This window comes from Procambarus clarkii, chromosome 35 (assembly GCF_040958095.1).
Source record: "Procambarus clarkii isolate CNS0578487 chromosome 35, FALCON_Pclarkii_2.0, whole genome shotgun sequence".
Taxonomy (NCBI): domain Eukaryota; kingdom Metazoa; phylum Arthropoda; class Malacostraca; order Decapoda; family Cambaridae; genus Procambarus; species Procambarus clarkii.
Window position 1 is genome coordinate 32873295 of NC_091184.1, and position 15570 is coordinate 32888864.

At 35.5% G+C, this 15570-nt stretch overlaps 1 protein-coding gene across 1 annotated transcript; it reads left to right on the forward strand.

The window, feature by feature from the left end:
* Nucleotides 1-810: 810 nt before the first annotated feature.
* LOC123768392 (cyclin-dependent kinases regulatory subunit) lies at nucleotides 811-6726 on the forward strand. Its single transcript, XM_045758867.2, has 3 exons — nucleotides 811-972; nucleotides 2654-2781; nucleotides 4595-6726. Exons 1-3 carry the CDS (start codon nucleotides 914-916, stop codon nucleotides 4666-4668), a joined length of 261 nt encoding a protein of 86 aa, XP_045614823.1. The 5' UTR covers nucleotides 811-913; the 3' UTR covers nucleotides 4669-6726.
* The last annotated feature ends 8844 nt before the right edge of the window (nucleotides 6727-15570 follow it).

The window sequence follows — 15570 nt, forward strand, 5'->3', positions numbered from 1 at the left end:
GGTAATAGCACATTGCTGTATTGCTTGTTAAAAAAAAAGACATTGTTTGAGAGGAGTCTTGTAGAAACTAGTAAGATTAATTATAATAGAATGTTCCCATGATTCAGTACTTAGCTCTTGTGAAAATCGTGAAGTTGTTTAGTCAGAGTTGATTTGTTTTTGTATTGAGGCTGGTATTTTCTCCCCTGATTCCATGTGTGACTAACCATCCTCTGAGATGGGAATATTAAATGAACTTATAGATAGTTTTTGATCTACACTGTGTAATCTTTCATATAGAATTGGGTAGCTGCACATTGATATGTGCATACCTAAGCTTGTTAATAAAAAAATCACTGCTGCCAGGTAATGTTGGGCATTTGTGACGTGAATTGTTATGCCCCACATGCAAACGCTTTCATTTATTATTATTATTATTCTCAAGGTCGCCAGTTTACAATTTATTATATAAATTTTAAACTAGCGCCTTTGAGCGCTCATCTGTTTTGCTACAGTAATGCTTATCGAAAAATATATGAATTTATATCATATTTTATTATTAGTTGTACTGTATTCATGTATACCTTTATATATATGAATGCAATACTCACAGTCCTTAACTGTAGCTTAAAACAAACTTTTCAGTGAAAATGATCACCAGATATCATGCAGCTATTCCCTCTGTCTAGTTTTTAAATGTAAAATACTTAACTAATTTTAAAACTAAATTATGAATTAATGTAGATGAGTTCGATTTTTATTCATATATTCTAGCTATTTAACTTATTATACTAGCAATAAATCAAAATAATTCAGTAATATTGCACCTTGGGCCACTTGACAGCGGTGAGCGGTCAGCCAATGAGCGTCAGGCAGTCGTCCTGGATTATCGGGACAATTGCTCAGTGTCAGGTAATTGCCACACTTTAGCAACATGAAGACCGACCAGATTCAGTACTCTGAGAAGTACAGCGACGACAAGTACGAGTACAGGTGAGACAAGGAGTGGGGTGGGGAAAGGGTTCAAGTGTGAGGCGTGTTGTTGTCAAACAAACGCACATGGCCCAGGGTAAACAATGGTGATCCTGGTACACTGTTGATGGTGGTAATTACCTAAGTGTAATTAACTAAGTGTAGTTACAGGATGAGGGCTACGCTCGTGGTGTCCCGTCTTCCCAGCACTCTTTGTCATATAACGCTTTGAGACTACTGATGATCTTGGCCTCCACCACCTTCTCACCTAACTTGTTCCAACCGTCTACCACTCTGTTTGCGAAAGTGAATTTTCTTGTATTTCTTCGGCATCTGTGTTTAGCTAGTTTAAATCTGACCACTTGTTCTTAAAGTTCCAGGTCTCTGGAAATCTTCCCTATCAATTTTATCAATTCCTGTTACTGTTTTGTATGTAGTGATCATATCACCTCCTTTTTCTTCTGTCTTCTAGTTTTGGCATATTTAATGCCTCTAACCTCTCCTCGTAGCTCTTGTCCTTCAGTTCTGGTAACCACTTAGTAGCATGTCTTTGCACCTTTTCCAGTTTGTTGATGTGCTTCTCAAGATATGGGCACCACACAACCGCTGCATATTCTAGCATGAGTGAGCCTAACAAAAGTCATGAACAGTTTCTCTAGTATTTGGCATCCATGTATTTAAAAGCAATTCTGAAGTTAGAAAGCGTGGCATAGGCTCCTCGTACAACATTCTTTGTGGTCCTCAAGAGATAGAAAACTATCTAGAACAACCCCTAGATTTTTCTTTATCAGAATTCTTTAAGGATTTCTCACCTAATTTATAGGTTGTGTGGGGTCTATGTTCACCTATTCCACATTCCATAACATGGCATTTATTCACATTAAAGTCCATTTGCCAAGTGGTGCGCCATATACTTTTGTCCAGGTCTTCTTGAAGAGCATGACAATCATCTAAGTTTCTTATCCTTCCTATTATCTTAGCATCATCAGCAAACATGTTCATATAATTCTGTATTCTAACTGGTAGATCATTTATGTAGACAATGAACATCACCAGTGCAAGAACTGAACCCTGTGGTACTCCACTTGTGACATTTGCTCTTGACTTGTCAAAAGTCGGCTTGAAAGTGTCACGATTTTTTGCCCGTTGGTTCACTCTTCAGCCCGAGCAGTGTTCATCTCTTCCAGTGAGATCTTTGGGCAGAGAGAAGGATTAGTCTAAGAGGTGAGAAAAGTTTGAGCTAGATAGAAAAATAATTCTTATTTTTATTTCTGTATACTGTAGTTTAGGAGGAATCGGTATTGTTCGACTTTGCTGACATGACTAGGGTAGCGGCACATTACAGTACCGTGTACCAGAGCTTGATAAAAAAACATTAGATATGGTAATTCTGTGACCCTCAAAACATTGTTGATTTTTTTTTTTTTAAATTCAACAGTACTTGTTCCACCCAAGTTTCTCTCTCCTTTACAATCTAGTGGAGGATTCAGCATAATTGAGCCCACACAACTGCAGCATCAGACAGTGTTTCAAACCTAATATAGTAATATCTTCCTGTCTGAACATTTTCCAAATATCAACACAAATGCTGTTAGAAAGTAAAATGCCTAAAACAGTTTTGTAGTGATTTTCTCTAATTTGTAGATATCGGTGATCAAAAGAGGTAATAAGTAATGAATTTATCTTTACTATTCTTTTCCAGACATGTGATTTTACCAAGTGATGTGGCAAAATTAGTGCCAAAAACTCATTTGATGACCGAGACTGAATGGCGCAACCTTGGTGTTCAACAGTCCCCTGGATGGGTCCACTACCTTGTTCACAGCCCAGGTAAGCAACTCTAAATTGTTTTCTACACTGTAGCTTCTGAAGAAGTTTCTCAGTCTGCCACTTACTTGTAACATCGAGGTGTTCCTCCTATGAGTGGAAATGTCAATTCCCACTGACTTTATCTTGTCAATGAGGATCATTTGCAGTCTTAACCGCCACAACAAACTGTGATCAGCACAAAAAGTTGGGCTTCTACCAAACTGATTACACATCATGATACATTGCTGGCATGGTTGGAATGAAAAATGCAATACATTACAAATGATCAACAATGCTCCCTGGGCACCTGATGTTGTCTTTGTGTTCTGTAGACTTTCCACAAATGACCAGGAAATGGGTCGTTGACAGTATTTCATATTGACCACTGTCACTGAACAGTAACTTTCTGACTATACACCAGAGCACCCTTGACCTTTTTTTTTTTTTTTTTTTTTTTTTTTTTTTTTTTTTCGGTAATCGAGAAAAATTATTAACGACCACTACATCAGGGGTTCTTTATCTTGAGGTTATCTGAGAGGCTTTCGGGGCTTAGCATCCTCGCAGCCCAGTCCTTGGCCAGGCCGCCTCTTTGTTACACACCCCCAGGAAGCAACCCATAACAGCCGTCTCTCGGGTACCTATTTACTGCTAGGTAACAGGGGCATCAGGGTGAAAGAAACTCTGCCCATTTGTTTCTGCCTCCACCGGGAATCAAACCAGGAACCTCAGGACTATGAATCTGAAGTGCTGTCCACTCGGGAACCTTTTTGAGAACAAGTGATGTTTTTTTAAAAAGTTCTCTTTAGTGCCAATGGAGAAAAAAAATGATTGAAAGCATTCTTAAAGAACTTTGTTTAGGTGACCAATAACTGTATGCATGACAAAAAAGATTTGTGTATTCAGCATACATGCCATTGGTTCCCCACCCCCACACTAGGTCATCTTAGGAGAGGGTCCTCTCATAACTCCTGCTTTCATAGAGATGTCCACTGCTCAATCCAGATCATGGGGGTTCAACTGGTCAAAGACTAATGACCGCCGAGATAAAGCACCCTCTTTTGATGTTATAAAAGCACCCTCTTTTGATGTTATAAGTGTGCCATCATGGATCTCCTCCCATTGGTTACATTGTCATACATAAGACCTTAAAAAAAAAAAATGCTGATACAGGTACAACCTTAATAACCTTGTTATACAAGTTTATATATCCTAACTTAATATTCCCTAGCATTCCTTTATACTGTGTGTGGGCGAGAATGACCCAAAGAAGGCAGAGTAATGTTATGGACTGCATTATCATATTAGTCACTGTATTGATTTCTACACACTACAAAGTGTGTTTGGCCATCTCTTGAATGGTCACCATTTTTTGTTTATCAGGTCTTACTCTACCAACTTGAGAGCCACTTCGAAGAAAAAAAAGTATAGTAGTATAAATCTACATTTTTTTAAGGTGCAAATTGGTGCAAATAGCATGTTTGTATGTCTATTAGTATTTACATTTTTATATACAGTACATTCAAAAAAGGAAAAGTAATTAAGGCATAACTGTAGTGGGCGATGAGTCACAATAACGTGGCTAAAGTATGTTGACCAGACCACACTAGAAGGTGAAGGGACGATGACGTTTCGGTCCGTCCTGGACCATTCTCAAATCGATTGTGCACAGCACAATCGACTTGAGAATGGTCCAGAACGGACCAAAACGTCGTCGTCCCTTCACTTTCGTTTGTGTAGTTTGGTCAACAATATATTTCATGCTTTTCATTATCTAGCATTTATCTTGTCATTTATTTATTATTTACATATTTTTACCTTGGTATTTTATCAACAGAGCCACATATCTTGCTGTTCAGGCGAGCACGCACCGACTTGGACAAGGCACAAAGAGCTGAAAAACTGGTGTAATAATTTTGATCTACATAATACTTCCTCTCTGACGACGACATTTTAGCAAACCTTGATGGCTTATTCCAAGTAGTTTCTAAATGTTTTAACCGTTTTTTGACGGATATTGATATTAGGGTCCACTGGCATCCGTCGAAGATCTCGCTTAAAAATTCAGAATTTTCAGCCTTTCATAGATCATAAGGATACATCTACTTGGGTTACACAAAACGTTAACAAATGTTTATTTTTATACTATAAATTCACTTAGTTTTTATTTTGAAGCATCTTAGAAGAAACTATATACAAAAAGTTGAGTAATATTTTTACAAAAAGTAATTACTAGTACAAATGTATGTTCTGCATAGTGTGTAAGGTTCTGAAGACACGTTGGACTTGATGTAGCATAAGTTAAAAAATATATATATACTGTACTGTATGTGCCGATGTGCATTTTTTTGTAAAAAAAAAAAAAAAAAAAATTAAATTACTATTTTGCATGTTGACTTGATAGTGCCAGTGTAATGCAAATATTCATGGAGAATACTATAGCACAATTATTCTACCATTGCTAAAATTTGTATTCTTAAAATTGCTTGTAGGACATTTGTGATATTCTGAGACAATTGAATATTATTTAGTAATCCAAGGCAGATTAAGATGAAGAATGATCTATGATTGGGTTGCCCCAAAAGCTAGTCATGTATTATTGGCAGTATAATAAGTTTTTATAAAGTTGTGCATTTTATATATTTTATATAGCTATTATTACCATCTTTTGGAAAAATACTTGCTAAAAAAGCTATGATACATAAAGCATATGGCTATTTCAGTGACAGAATTTATTCAAAGATAGGCTTTCAAGCAGTATAGGATTATTTGAAGCATAGTTATCACATTTATTTTATACAGATCTTTAAGAAAACAACGCATAATGTCTTTGGGGCAGCCCCATGGATTTTGCATGGTGGTTATTGTAATTACCAATACAAAATTAATTAATTTTGTATTGTAAAGTTAGCTTTAAAGAACAAATCATCATTGTCAGTATTTCTTAAGTGATTTATTATATATCTTGTTTATCTCTGTTGGTAACATTTTCTTATTAGGCAAATGGTATGAAACAGGTTTGCCAAACTTCACAAATAAAAAAAAGAACATCCTGGACAGCACTGCATTTATTTGAAACTTTAAATTTACTGACTAAAAGAACTTAATAATGGTATACTTTACACTAGATGTTTGTGAAAAATTGGAAAGGAATTAAAATACTGTATTACTGTATCTACACATTTGGAATAAGTGTGTATGTACATACTCGCATAAACATGTACACATTTATACATGCACACATTGTACTCTCATTTGAATGGGATAATTTGGTCATGCCCCATTCCATCCCAAATTCCATTGAATATAGGCATGGGCTTGACTTTTTTTTTTTATTAGAAACTAGATGGGGTATCTGGTGTTCAGGTTAACTCCAAAAGCAAGGAGTGCTTGCTTATTCACTTCATTTAAGTGTTAGAAGCCCCAGAATGCAAATCTGTCATACTAATATAACAGCAAAACTGTTTTGGAAAAGCAAAAAAAATCTACTACATGGGGGGGCCCACATTGGAACCAGCCTCAACCTGCATATGACAGTATCCTACCCCTCACCATTCACCCTGCAAAGTCGTGCAAGGCTAGCCCCAAGTGCCTGACCTCCAATCTTGCGCACACACACACACACAAATTTTTTTTTTTTATATGTATAGATAATGCATTATGTGCTTAATGTTTTAACCTACACATGAGATAAGCATGTTGTAATGCTGCTGTTTACAAAATTAAAACAATGCATGAAAATTTGTTTAAAATATATTTAATGGGTTCCCACATCATTAATAATTGTCAAATACTGTACTGTGCTTTTCTACAGAACTATTTCAAAATGCATTCTAAGTAATGTTTATGGAGCAAAATTAAAATGTCTGCATATCATATGCTTGATATCTACCAGAACTTGACTAGAGGTTTGACAGTCCTTTGGATTATTTTGCAAACCTATACCTTTAATAAACTTTATTTTTCCAAGGCAGTGTCATCATCCTATAATGGTTTAAATGATCCAGGCCCATTACGTTTTCACTCCCAAAACTTACCATAGCTCAAAATTTTCTATGAAATATCATGGGAGCCTAATTCAATTATTAAATAGAGATAAGGTGTCATAATTATTTTCAGAATGACATTTCAGGCACTTCCCTTCACTAAATGATATTTATGCCAAGATAGTTATATTTACAACATGTACAGTATATGAAATTTTCCTGTACAGTACTGTCATTGGTACTAATCTTGACGTGTTTGCAACAAAAAAGAAAGATTTACGCAGAGTTGTCTTGACCAAGTTGGCAAGAAAAGGCATTTAATTATTTTTCTTTGCCGTTTTATAGAAATGTGTGTAAATACCACTACTGTATATTGGCATTTGCTTGATTATTGCAGGAAAATATAGCATTAAATACTTGTGCTTTAATTTTTATTTCAACACGTTCTGAAAATGTACTGAAATAAACACGAAAGCACAAAGTATTTCATGCTTCCTTTTCATGGTTATATTATTACAGTATTCTTTACATATTAATTTCTTTGTAATTTACTCATGAGTGCACACGCATGTAGATTATGTAGTGTCAATTGTTTTCTCACATAAGCAGATTATTACATGAAGATTGCTCAAATCATGTGCCTGTCATGTGGGGTGGAGCTAATTAAGCAAAGTGGTGCACAAGCCATATGACCAAGTACCCTGCATCACTTGTTTATTGGTGACTATAGTGATATTCAGAACAGCAACTTTGTGGAATGTTTATATAATCCCACTCCCTCATGGAGCAGGAAACAAACAATTATCATTGATGAAGTTGCATACAATGCTGCAGTATGCATCTAGTGTGAAAATTAATGGAAAATGAATTTCTGCAATTAATCTTTATACTATGCAATAAAACAATCTGAGGATATTTACATGTTAAAAATGCATACATTAAAAACTCTTCAAATGTAATACAGCTCTATGTTTATAAACATTTGATGATTCGCTAGTAGCTTCCTGCTCTGCAAGCAAAACCACTTACGAAATTAATGTGTAATAATATAAAAAATAAAATTTGTCTTATTAGAAAATAACACTACAAACTAGTGAACGAGCATAAAATTACTGTACTACAGGACAGTACTCTATTGCGGAAACATTCATGTTTAGCACTCCACCTACATGCTCTTCTGCTACTCAATTTTGGTATGTAATGGGCATGTGTCAGAACCTCAATTAAACTAAACAAATTCAACATTATACTCTGGGCAGGCATCTGTCCTTGAGCTTTCACAAAGATTTGAGTTTGTAGTCTTCAATTTGGTGAATATGCTGTAGAAGGTAAAAACAAAATATGATTTTATATATTCAAGTGTATGAATGATAATTTTATCAGAATGGTATGCTTTGTTAATACAGTGTAGCGAATTCGTAATATGATTTAAGACTAGTGATTTGAAGGTTTGGAGCTTTCAATGAATGTGTGTGCACTTTGCCACCATGCACCTGCCCCCTTGGTTGCATATTCAACACACTTACCCGATAGCCTGTTTTGTCCATAGCTTGTTCGAACCGTTTTGCATCATAACTTTTAACTGTTATTAGACGTTGGATCTAAAAAGCTAATGGAAATTATGCTTTAGGTTGTTAAATTCATTTTAAGACACCTGAAGTACAAAGGGATAAGTATGAGTTTTTTAGAATATACAACTTTGGTAATTTCTATTTGAAATTATTTTGATAAACTTTATTTAGTATTAACTGGTAGTAAATGTAATGTACCTGTATTTTTATCAGACTTCAGAGCTAGTTCCAGTCATTAAATTGATTTGTGCACATAATTTTTTTATTAATTTCAATTAACGTCTTTATTTTCCAATTGGTAGTCCATTTAAAATTGCAATGTATACCACATCATTTCCCATACCTACTTCTGAATAGGTACAGACATAATTTATTATTACTTCTGACATGAACCAGCTCACTAACTCGCCAAACTCCATTAGGAGTTTGATGCTGCTTTATTTTATGTACTTTATTTCAGTATTAAATGCTTTAGATCTTCTGTTTTGTAAACAAGGAAATTCATGTTTTCTACTAAAGTAATTGTAAAAAGAAATTAAAATGAAGTAATTTTTATTATTATATCCTTAAATTACACAAGGAAATAGGAGTAGGGATTCATTTAATTCTTTTTGCTAGCTTGCACATTTTATGAATATTTTTAATATTGCCTTGAAACTACAGCATTAATGTATTATTATATAAAGATTCCTATTCATAATTGGAATGTTTCTCCCTGATGGCTATGCAATTAAGTGCAAGCACTAAACTGCACCCATCTTGATGCCAGGAGATGAATAACCTTTGCTTACAATGTTTAACCCTCTTAAGTTTCTTAACTAACCAATTTCCTACCAACTTTTGTCACATAAACTTGCAGATCTGTACAATACCTAGACAGCCCTCTTATTAGTGTTTACTTGAAACTAATGGCACTCATTGTAAAAGATACCTAATGAAACTGGATAGTATATGGTCTTTACAGCAGATTTTTCATAATTACAATTCTGTATGCCATTTTTTAAATTTTATTGGTTGGAGAGTCATCAGCCCATAGAAACTAGCTGACAACATCATTTGACAGTTGTATAGATAAAGTGCAGAAGTATTAAAATGTAGATCTTGGCGCACATTGCTGAAATCCGGCACCACTTCACACTAGCTCGAGAGTTTTTCCTTGTCAAGGTGAGGAGACTCGTGTATGATTTCTTGGGGTTGCCTCCCCATCCCCACAATGTCTCCGGATATGGACGTGCAAAATGGAAAGTTTCAAATGGGAAACAAATGGGCAGTTTCTTTTGCCATGATGGGCCTGTTCACCTAGCAGTAAATAGGTACCTGGGAGTTAGACAGCTACTATGGGCTGCTTCCTGGGAATGTGTGCATGAGTTAGATGGAAATATATGTAGTAGACATAAGAGGAAAAATAGATAGGTTAGAAAGGTGGGGTCCAAGAGCTAAATAGCTCAATTCTGCAGACACAAATAATAAATATGTGGTGAATAGTGTGAGACAACGAAGAAGGAATGAGACAAAATTCCTTAAGTACTTTCATATTTAATAATACATTTTCAGAAGGATGGATATTACAAGATTGATTGATGAAGATTAAGCCACCCAAGATGTGGCGCGGGCATGAAATAGCCCGTAATATTACAAGTTGTTATAGATTCAGCTACTGGGAATATAAGTTCAAAGTAGCACGGGCTATGGTGAGCCTGTAGTGGACTTGCCTGGCACAGGAGCGGGGCCTGTAACTTGATATATATTACAAGTCAGTGGTGATGTACCACTGGTACAATTTACCACTGATACCACTGGTACATCACCACTGGAATGAGCAGGAATGAAGCGAGGTGAAAATAATGTCTTTGTTCACAAACATAAGAGGAAATTGCAGAAGAGTCACTGACCCATACATTTTTTGTGAGTTCCAGGAATACAAATGAGATATTATTGAGATATAATTGTAACTATTAATGATCTTACTCAAATCCTTTTTTAATTGATCAATCAAAAATGGATCCATACTATACAAACCATTACTAAAGTTCAAATTGTATGGTTTAGTGATCTGTAGTAAAGCAGCTTCAATAATGTTTGTTGAAAATGCTTTTACAACTCTTTATTGAAGAAGATTTCTCCCAATGAATTTGGAGAGAATTTTCTGACAAATGAACAAATAAGGCATTAGCCAATTGGCCATGTCTTACAGAATATTTATGCTGCAAAATTCTAAATTTCAAATTTGATTTACAAGATCATGCAAAGGAGATCATGTCTTACAGAATATTTGTGCTTCAAAATTCTAAATTTCAAATTTGGATGTTTGGCCTACATAGAACTTATTGCAGTCTTTACAAGATCATGCAAAGGATATTATTTTTCTACCACAGACGTGGCCACACATTCACAATGCTAAGCAGCATATACAGTATACATTTGCTTCTGTCCTCCATGGACAGGGTTAAAGATTTGTTAAACATATAGTTCAGTGATTTATTGAACAATCAACCACAGAAGGTGATTGTAGTGCTTTTAAAATGCTAAGCTAAATACATACATAAATACATAGATACACAGATTTACTTCTGCCCTACATAAAGTGTTGATTTTACATTTACATTCTTGTAAAGCTTTCGGGCAAGTCTTTAAACTAACAGATAATTTTTAGATAATTCACAGTAAAATAAACAACAAATGTTAACAGGTACTTTACAGCTTCACTTTACAGGTACAGATAATTTTAAGTAGAATAATTACAGTGAAACTGACAAAAAATGTTTACAGGTACATTGCAAGAAATTTTGACACAAAAGCAGATTAGAATAATACACAATAATAACAATAGACTAATGAGCAAGGATTACAAGGTACATTAGGGTAACATTTCAGATTCGATGTATCACAGGCTGAACACATGTTCAGTGTTCGATGTGTCTCTTACATAGTGTCATTAATGTGCATTTACAAAGGTGAAATGTAATTCTGATCAGCTTCCACATATACTTTATACATACACATATATGTACATTATACATAAAGATACACATACATTTGTCTCTTACTCTGACAGGGTGAGATAACAGATAAGACAAATTAGTGTAATCAAGCACTTTACACTTAACTCAAGCACTTAAGCACTTAACTCGCGTAGTGATAACCTGTGTCCGGGGGGTAGAAATAGCCTAAGCTACTCTATCCCTTTGATATGTATTTCTTTCTTATCTAAATAAACATACTTGAGTTATCCGTCCCCGTGGCGCAGTAGTAAAGCACTCGTCCAGCCCTCTGGAGCAATTTGGCCTGGGTTCGAGTCTTGGCCGGGGAGTATTGACTAGGCTCCTTAACTATACACCTCTATTCATCCAGCAGTGAATAGGGACCTGGTTGTTAAACGATTTAGCAGGTCGTATCCCAGGGGGAAATTAAGACCTGCCCGAAATACTGTGCGTGCTAATAATGGCTTTACAACAATGTAAAAGGGGTGGGGGGGTGGGATCTTTGACAAGCCGCCGGCTTCCTGCCCTCGTTGAGGCCAACAGGGGCTATTGGGCCTCAGGTAAGAACTCTAGTATATATAAATACACCAAAAAAAGTGATTCGCAGGGCTCTTGTGAGATACTTTGTGCTTTGAACCCTCTTGTGAGGGTTGCCCGAAATGCTATGCGTACTAGTGGCTTTAGGTATTGTATGTACTAGCTCTTATCTATAAATCCAACATTATGTTTGTAACTAATCTTCTATGTATGTAGTTTTACCTGAATAAACATTTGATTTGATTTATATTCTAGAATTTACGTACTTAAAATTATCTGTTAGATTAAGGACCTGGACCTAGATTCAGGAAGCTCTGTGTATTTCTTCGTAAGTAGGTTCGCTACGAAGGTTCCTAAGTGCGCCCTAAGAAGATGCTTAGGTGCGATTCAATAAGGTCCACTTAGGAAGGAAGAAATTTCTTGGTTCACCTGCGTGCCGATACAGGTCACTACTGTGTTTCGTTTGGCCGATCAGAAAGCAGCAACATTCTTCATATTGAAGATTTAGCGCTGGTTTATCAGAGCTCTACTGCCTCCTATTTACGTCGAATTTTCTTATAAAATTAGTATATTTTGAAGTAAAACAATGTTTTTTCAACTTCTACAGCCAGCACCGACATTGTAGTAAACAAATATGTTACATTTGTTGTTTACCTACGTAATTCTAAGAGATACTGTGTAGCTGTCCTTGTTGCTCGGAAGATGCGCTGACAATTATTGTATATATTTACTGAATTTACCCAAAGGCCACTAACAATCTAATGACCTCAAAGAGGACAGAAAGCCGGCGGTTTGTTAAAGGGCCCGCCAATTGTCTTAATGATATTTTTTAGCTGGAATTTGGCATTTATGGCTTCAGCGGGTAGGCGGTTCCATGGGTTTATAGCCCTCTTGGTGGAAAAAAACATCTGTTTTCAGTCCTACTTGAGAGAACATACTCTCCAACACTATATCTGTGATTGTCCTGTTATCAGTGACTTCATACCAAATGGTATGAGGTATTTTGAGCTCTGTAATTACTTCATACACTCAGGAATATTGGAAGATATTCTTGTGCTGCACCCAGATTTTGCCAGTGGAGGCTAATAGATCAGCATTAAGTATTTTGTTCTCTCCTAATTCCATGTATGACTGGCCATCCTGTGAGGTGAGGATGTTGGATGAGCTTGTAGCTGGTTTTTGATCTACACTGTGTGGTCCTTTATACAGAATAGGGAAGCAGCACATTGCTGTGTATACCTAAACATGTTTAAAAATACATTGTTTGAGAGGAGTCTTGTAGAAACTGGTAAGAGTAATTATAATATAATGTTTCCATGATTCAGTGCTTACCTCTTGTGAAAATTGCTTAGAGTTGTTTAGTCAGAGTTGATTTGTTTTTTGTATTGAGGCTGGTATTTTTTAAACTGATTCCATGTACAGTATGTCTAACCATCCTGTGAGATGGGAGTATTAGATAAACTTATAGCTAGTTTTTTATCTACACTGTGTAATATTCCATATAGAATAGGGTAGTAGTACATTGCTGTGTATACCTAATCTTCTTAATAAAAAAAATCAGTAATAAAGATTTTAAATTATAGTTTGTATTATTACAAATTCAGTACTGTATTATCCTTATTAAAGCTATAATTATGACTATATAGATTATTAAAAAAGAGAGAGGGAAGTAGGGGTCCAAGACCTCTTCCTGTTATACAATTTGGGTGTGGAACAAGTAATTATCAAAAGAAGGCACCATGCTGGGAAGGCTATGTAACAGTAAGGCAGTGAGGTGAGGCAGCTACTTATTTGAGAAATGCTTATTTTATTTACCTTATAAGCTGAGGCAACTTATTTTATTTGAGGAATACTCAGCTGATTCCTCTACATTTAGCATGGAACAAATTTGTGTCCAAGACCTCTTCCTGTTACTCAATTTGGCTGTGTGTAACCAAACTAGAAGTGCTCTACAAATCAAGGGACCCAGAATGTGGAATGACCTCCCGAATCATGTCAAAGGCTGTACCTCTCTCAACCAGTTTAAGAGTTAAACTAAGTACTGCCTAATTAACTCCATGTAACCTAACTTACCTCCTAAATGTCAACCCATGTCTTGGTATTTTTTAAACAACGCTGTTCACCAACATGTGCAATTGCTGATTTATGCTATGTTAACCCCCCTTTTTGTATTTTTTATTCCTTCTTTCAACACAATTTATACTTAATCCCGATTACTATTAAGTTTTAGTCTGTGTTTTTTCCCCCACACCTTGCCCGAAATGCTATGAGTATTAGTGGCTTTAGGTATTGTATGTACTAGGTACATACACTAGTATGTACTAGCTCTGTCTTTAAATCCAACATTATGTTTGTAAATCAACTGTATGTACTTTTCCTGAATAAAATGTATTTATTATTTATTTTTTAATCAGTAAGTATTAAAAGAAGGCACCAAGCTGGGAAGGCTATGTAGCACCATTGTGTGTAACAATAAACCAAATTTTTTTTTAACAAATAATGCACCTGTATGGTAAAACAAATCCTGTCAGCTGTAAAAATATTGATGCAGTTATTTAAATGAAAAATATAATGAAAGAAATATTACTGGTTTATTTTTATCCTATCTTTTTGTACTGTACAGTATATCCAAGGAAGTGAAAAATTGAGACATAATGCACAATTTAATGAATGATTAGCATGGATTAGCAGTTCAAAAGAAATATGACTATTACATATCAACATGAGATCTTAATGATCCATGGTCAACATGATTTAAGTATTCAATGAATAAAGTTTTTGACATTTTTACCCTTTTCCTTACCTAACATCATTTGTGCAGCATATTTTTATTTTATGTCTCACCCAGATTTAATTTCAAAATAAAACCAAACTAAATAAATTAGAAATGGGTATGTATAGCTAAGGTATACCCTTACTACTAGGTGAACAGGGGCATTTGGTGATAGTAAATGATCCCATCAGGCAGGGCTCATCACCTTCTCTCATATTTCATGTTCACCAGTGTTTATTTACTTAATAACTACTGGTATAATATCTTGCTATTATAAAACTAATTCTACTATCATCAAACACATATTTACTTCAAGTTTCAAGCAGAGAATGCATATATAACTAACACGAGGGACTCCTCTTCACTAGATTCACCAGCTATAATATTTTGGTCATGTTCCAATATCATAAATCGATCCCAGTGTTATGTAGTAGAGAAAAAATGACTTATATCCAGTTTACGTAACGCTACGAGTGGTCGAAACCACACTTAAATCCCGGAATGAACTTTTTCCACTTAGTGTAGTTACTTGAATATGGACGTAGCCGCCACGAAGGTGCTAAGAAGGAAAACGTTCTTAGCTAAGAGGAAAAACCTTCGTAAGTACCTTCCTGAATCCGGCCCTGCCCGAAACGCTGCACGTACTAGTGGCTTTACAAGATTGTAAATACTATGCTATGTATTCTCACAAACCCAATGTACCTTCTTGTATATAAATAAATAAATAAAATAAATATGGCTGGGCTAATATGGCTAATAAATGCCCGAAACGCTTTGCGTAATAGTGGCTTTAGGCATTGTATGTACTAGCTCTATCTATAAATCTATCAATTTTTGTAAAACCTCTTGTATGTATGTACTTTACCTGAATAAACATTTATTTATTTATTTTAATAGCGGTGGCCAGCGTCATCATACCCAGCCGGCTCCTCCCAGCACCGAGGCCGGACGGCTGTTGCTAGGCG

What these genes read in the sequence shown, in the direction of transcription:
- LOC123768392 (XM_045758867.2), top strand. Translation starts at nt 914, where the DNA reads ATGAAGACCGACCAGATTCAGTACTCTGAGAAGTACAGCGACGACAAG. An exon ending in GACGACAAGTACGAGTACAG is followed by an intron (nt 973 to 2,653) that starts GTGAGACAAGGA and finishes ATTCTTTTCCAG; the next exon opens with ACATGTGATTTTACCAAGTG. An exon ending in CTACCTTGTTCACAGCCCAG is followed by an intron (nt 2,782 to 4,594) that starts GTAAGCAACTCT and finishes TTTTATCAACAG; the next exon opens with AGCCACATATCTTGCTGTTC.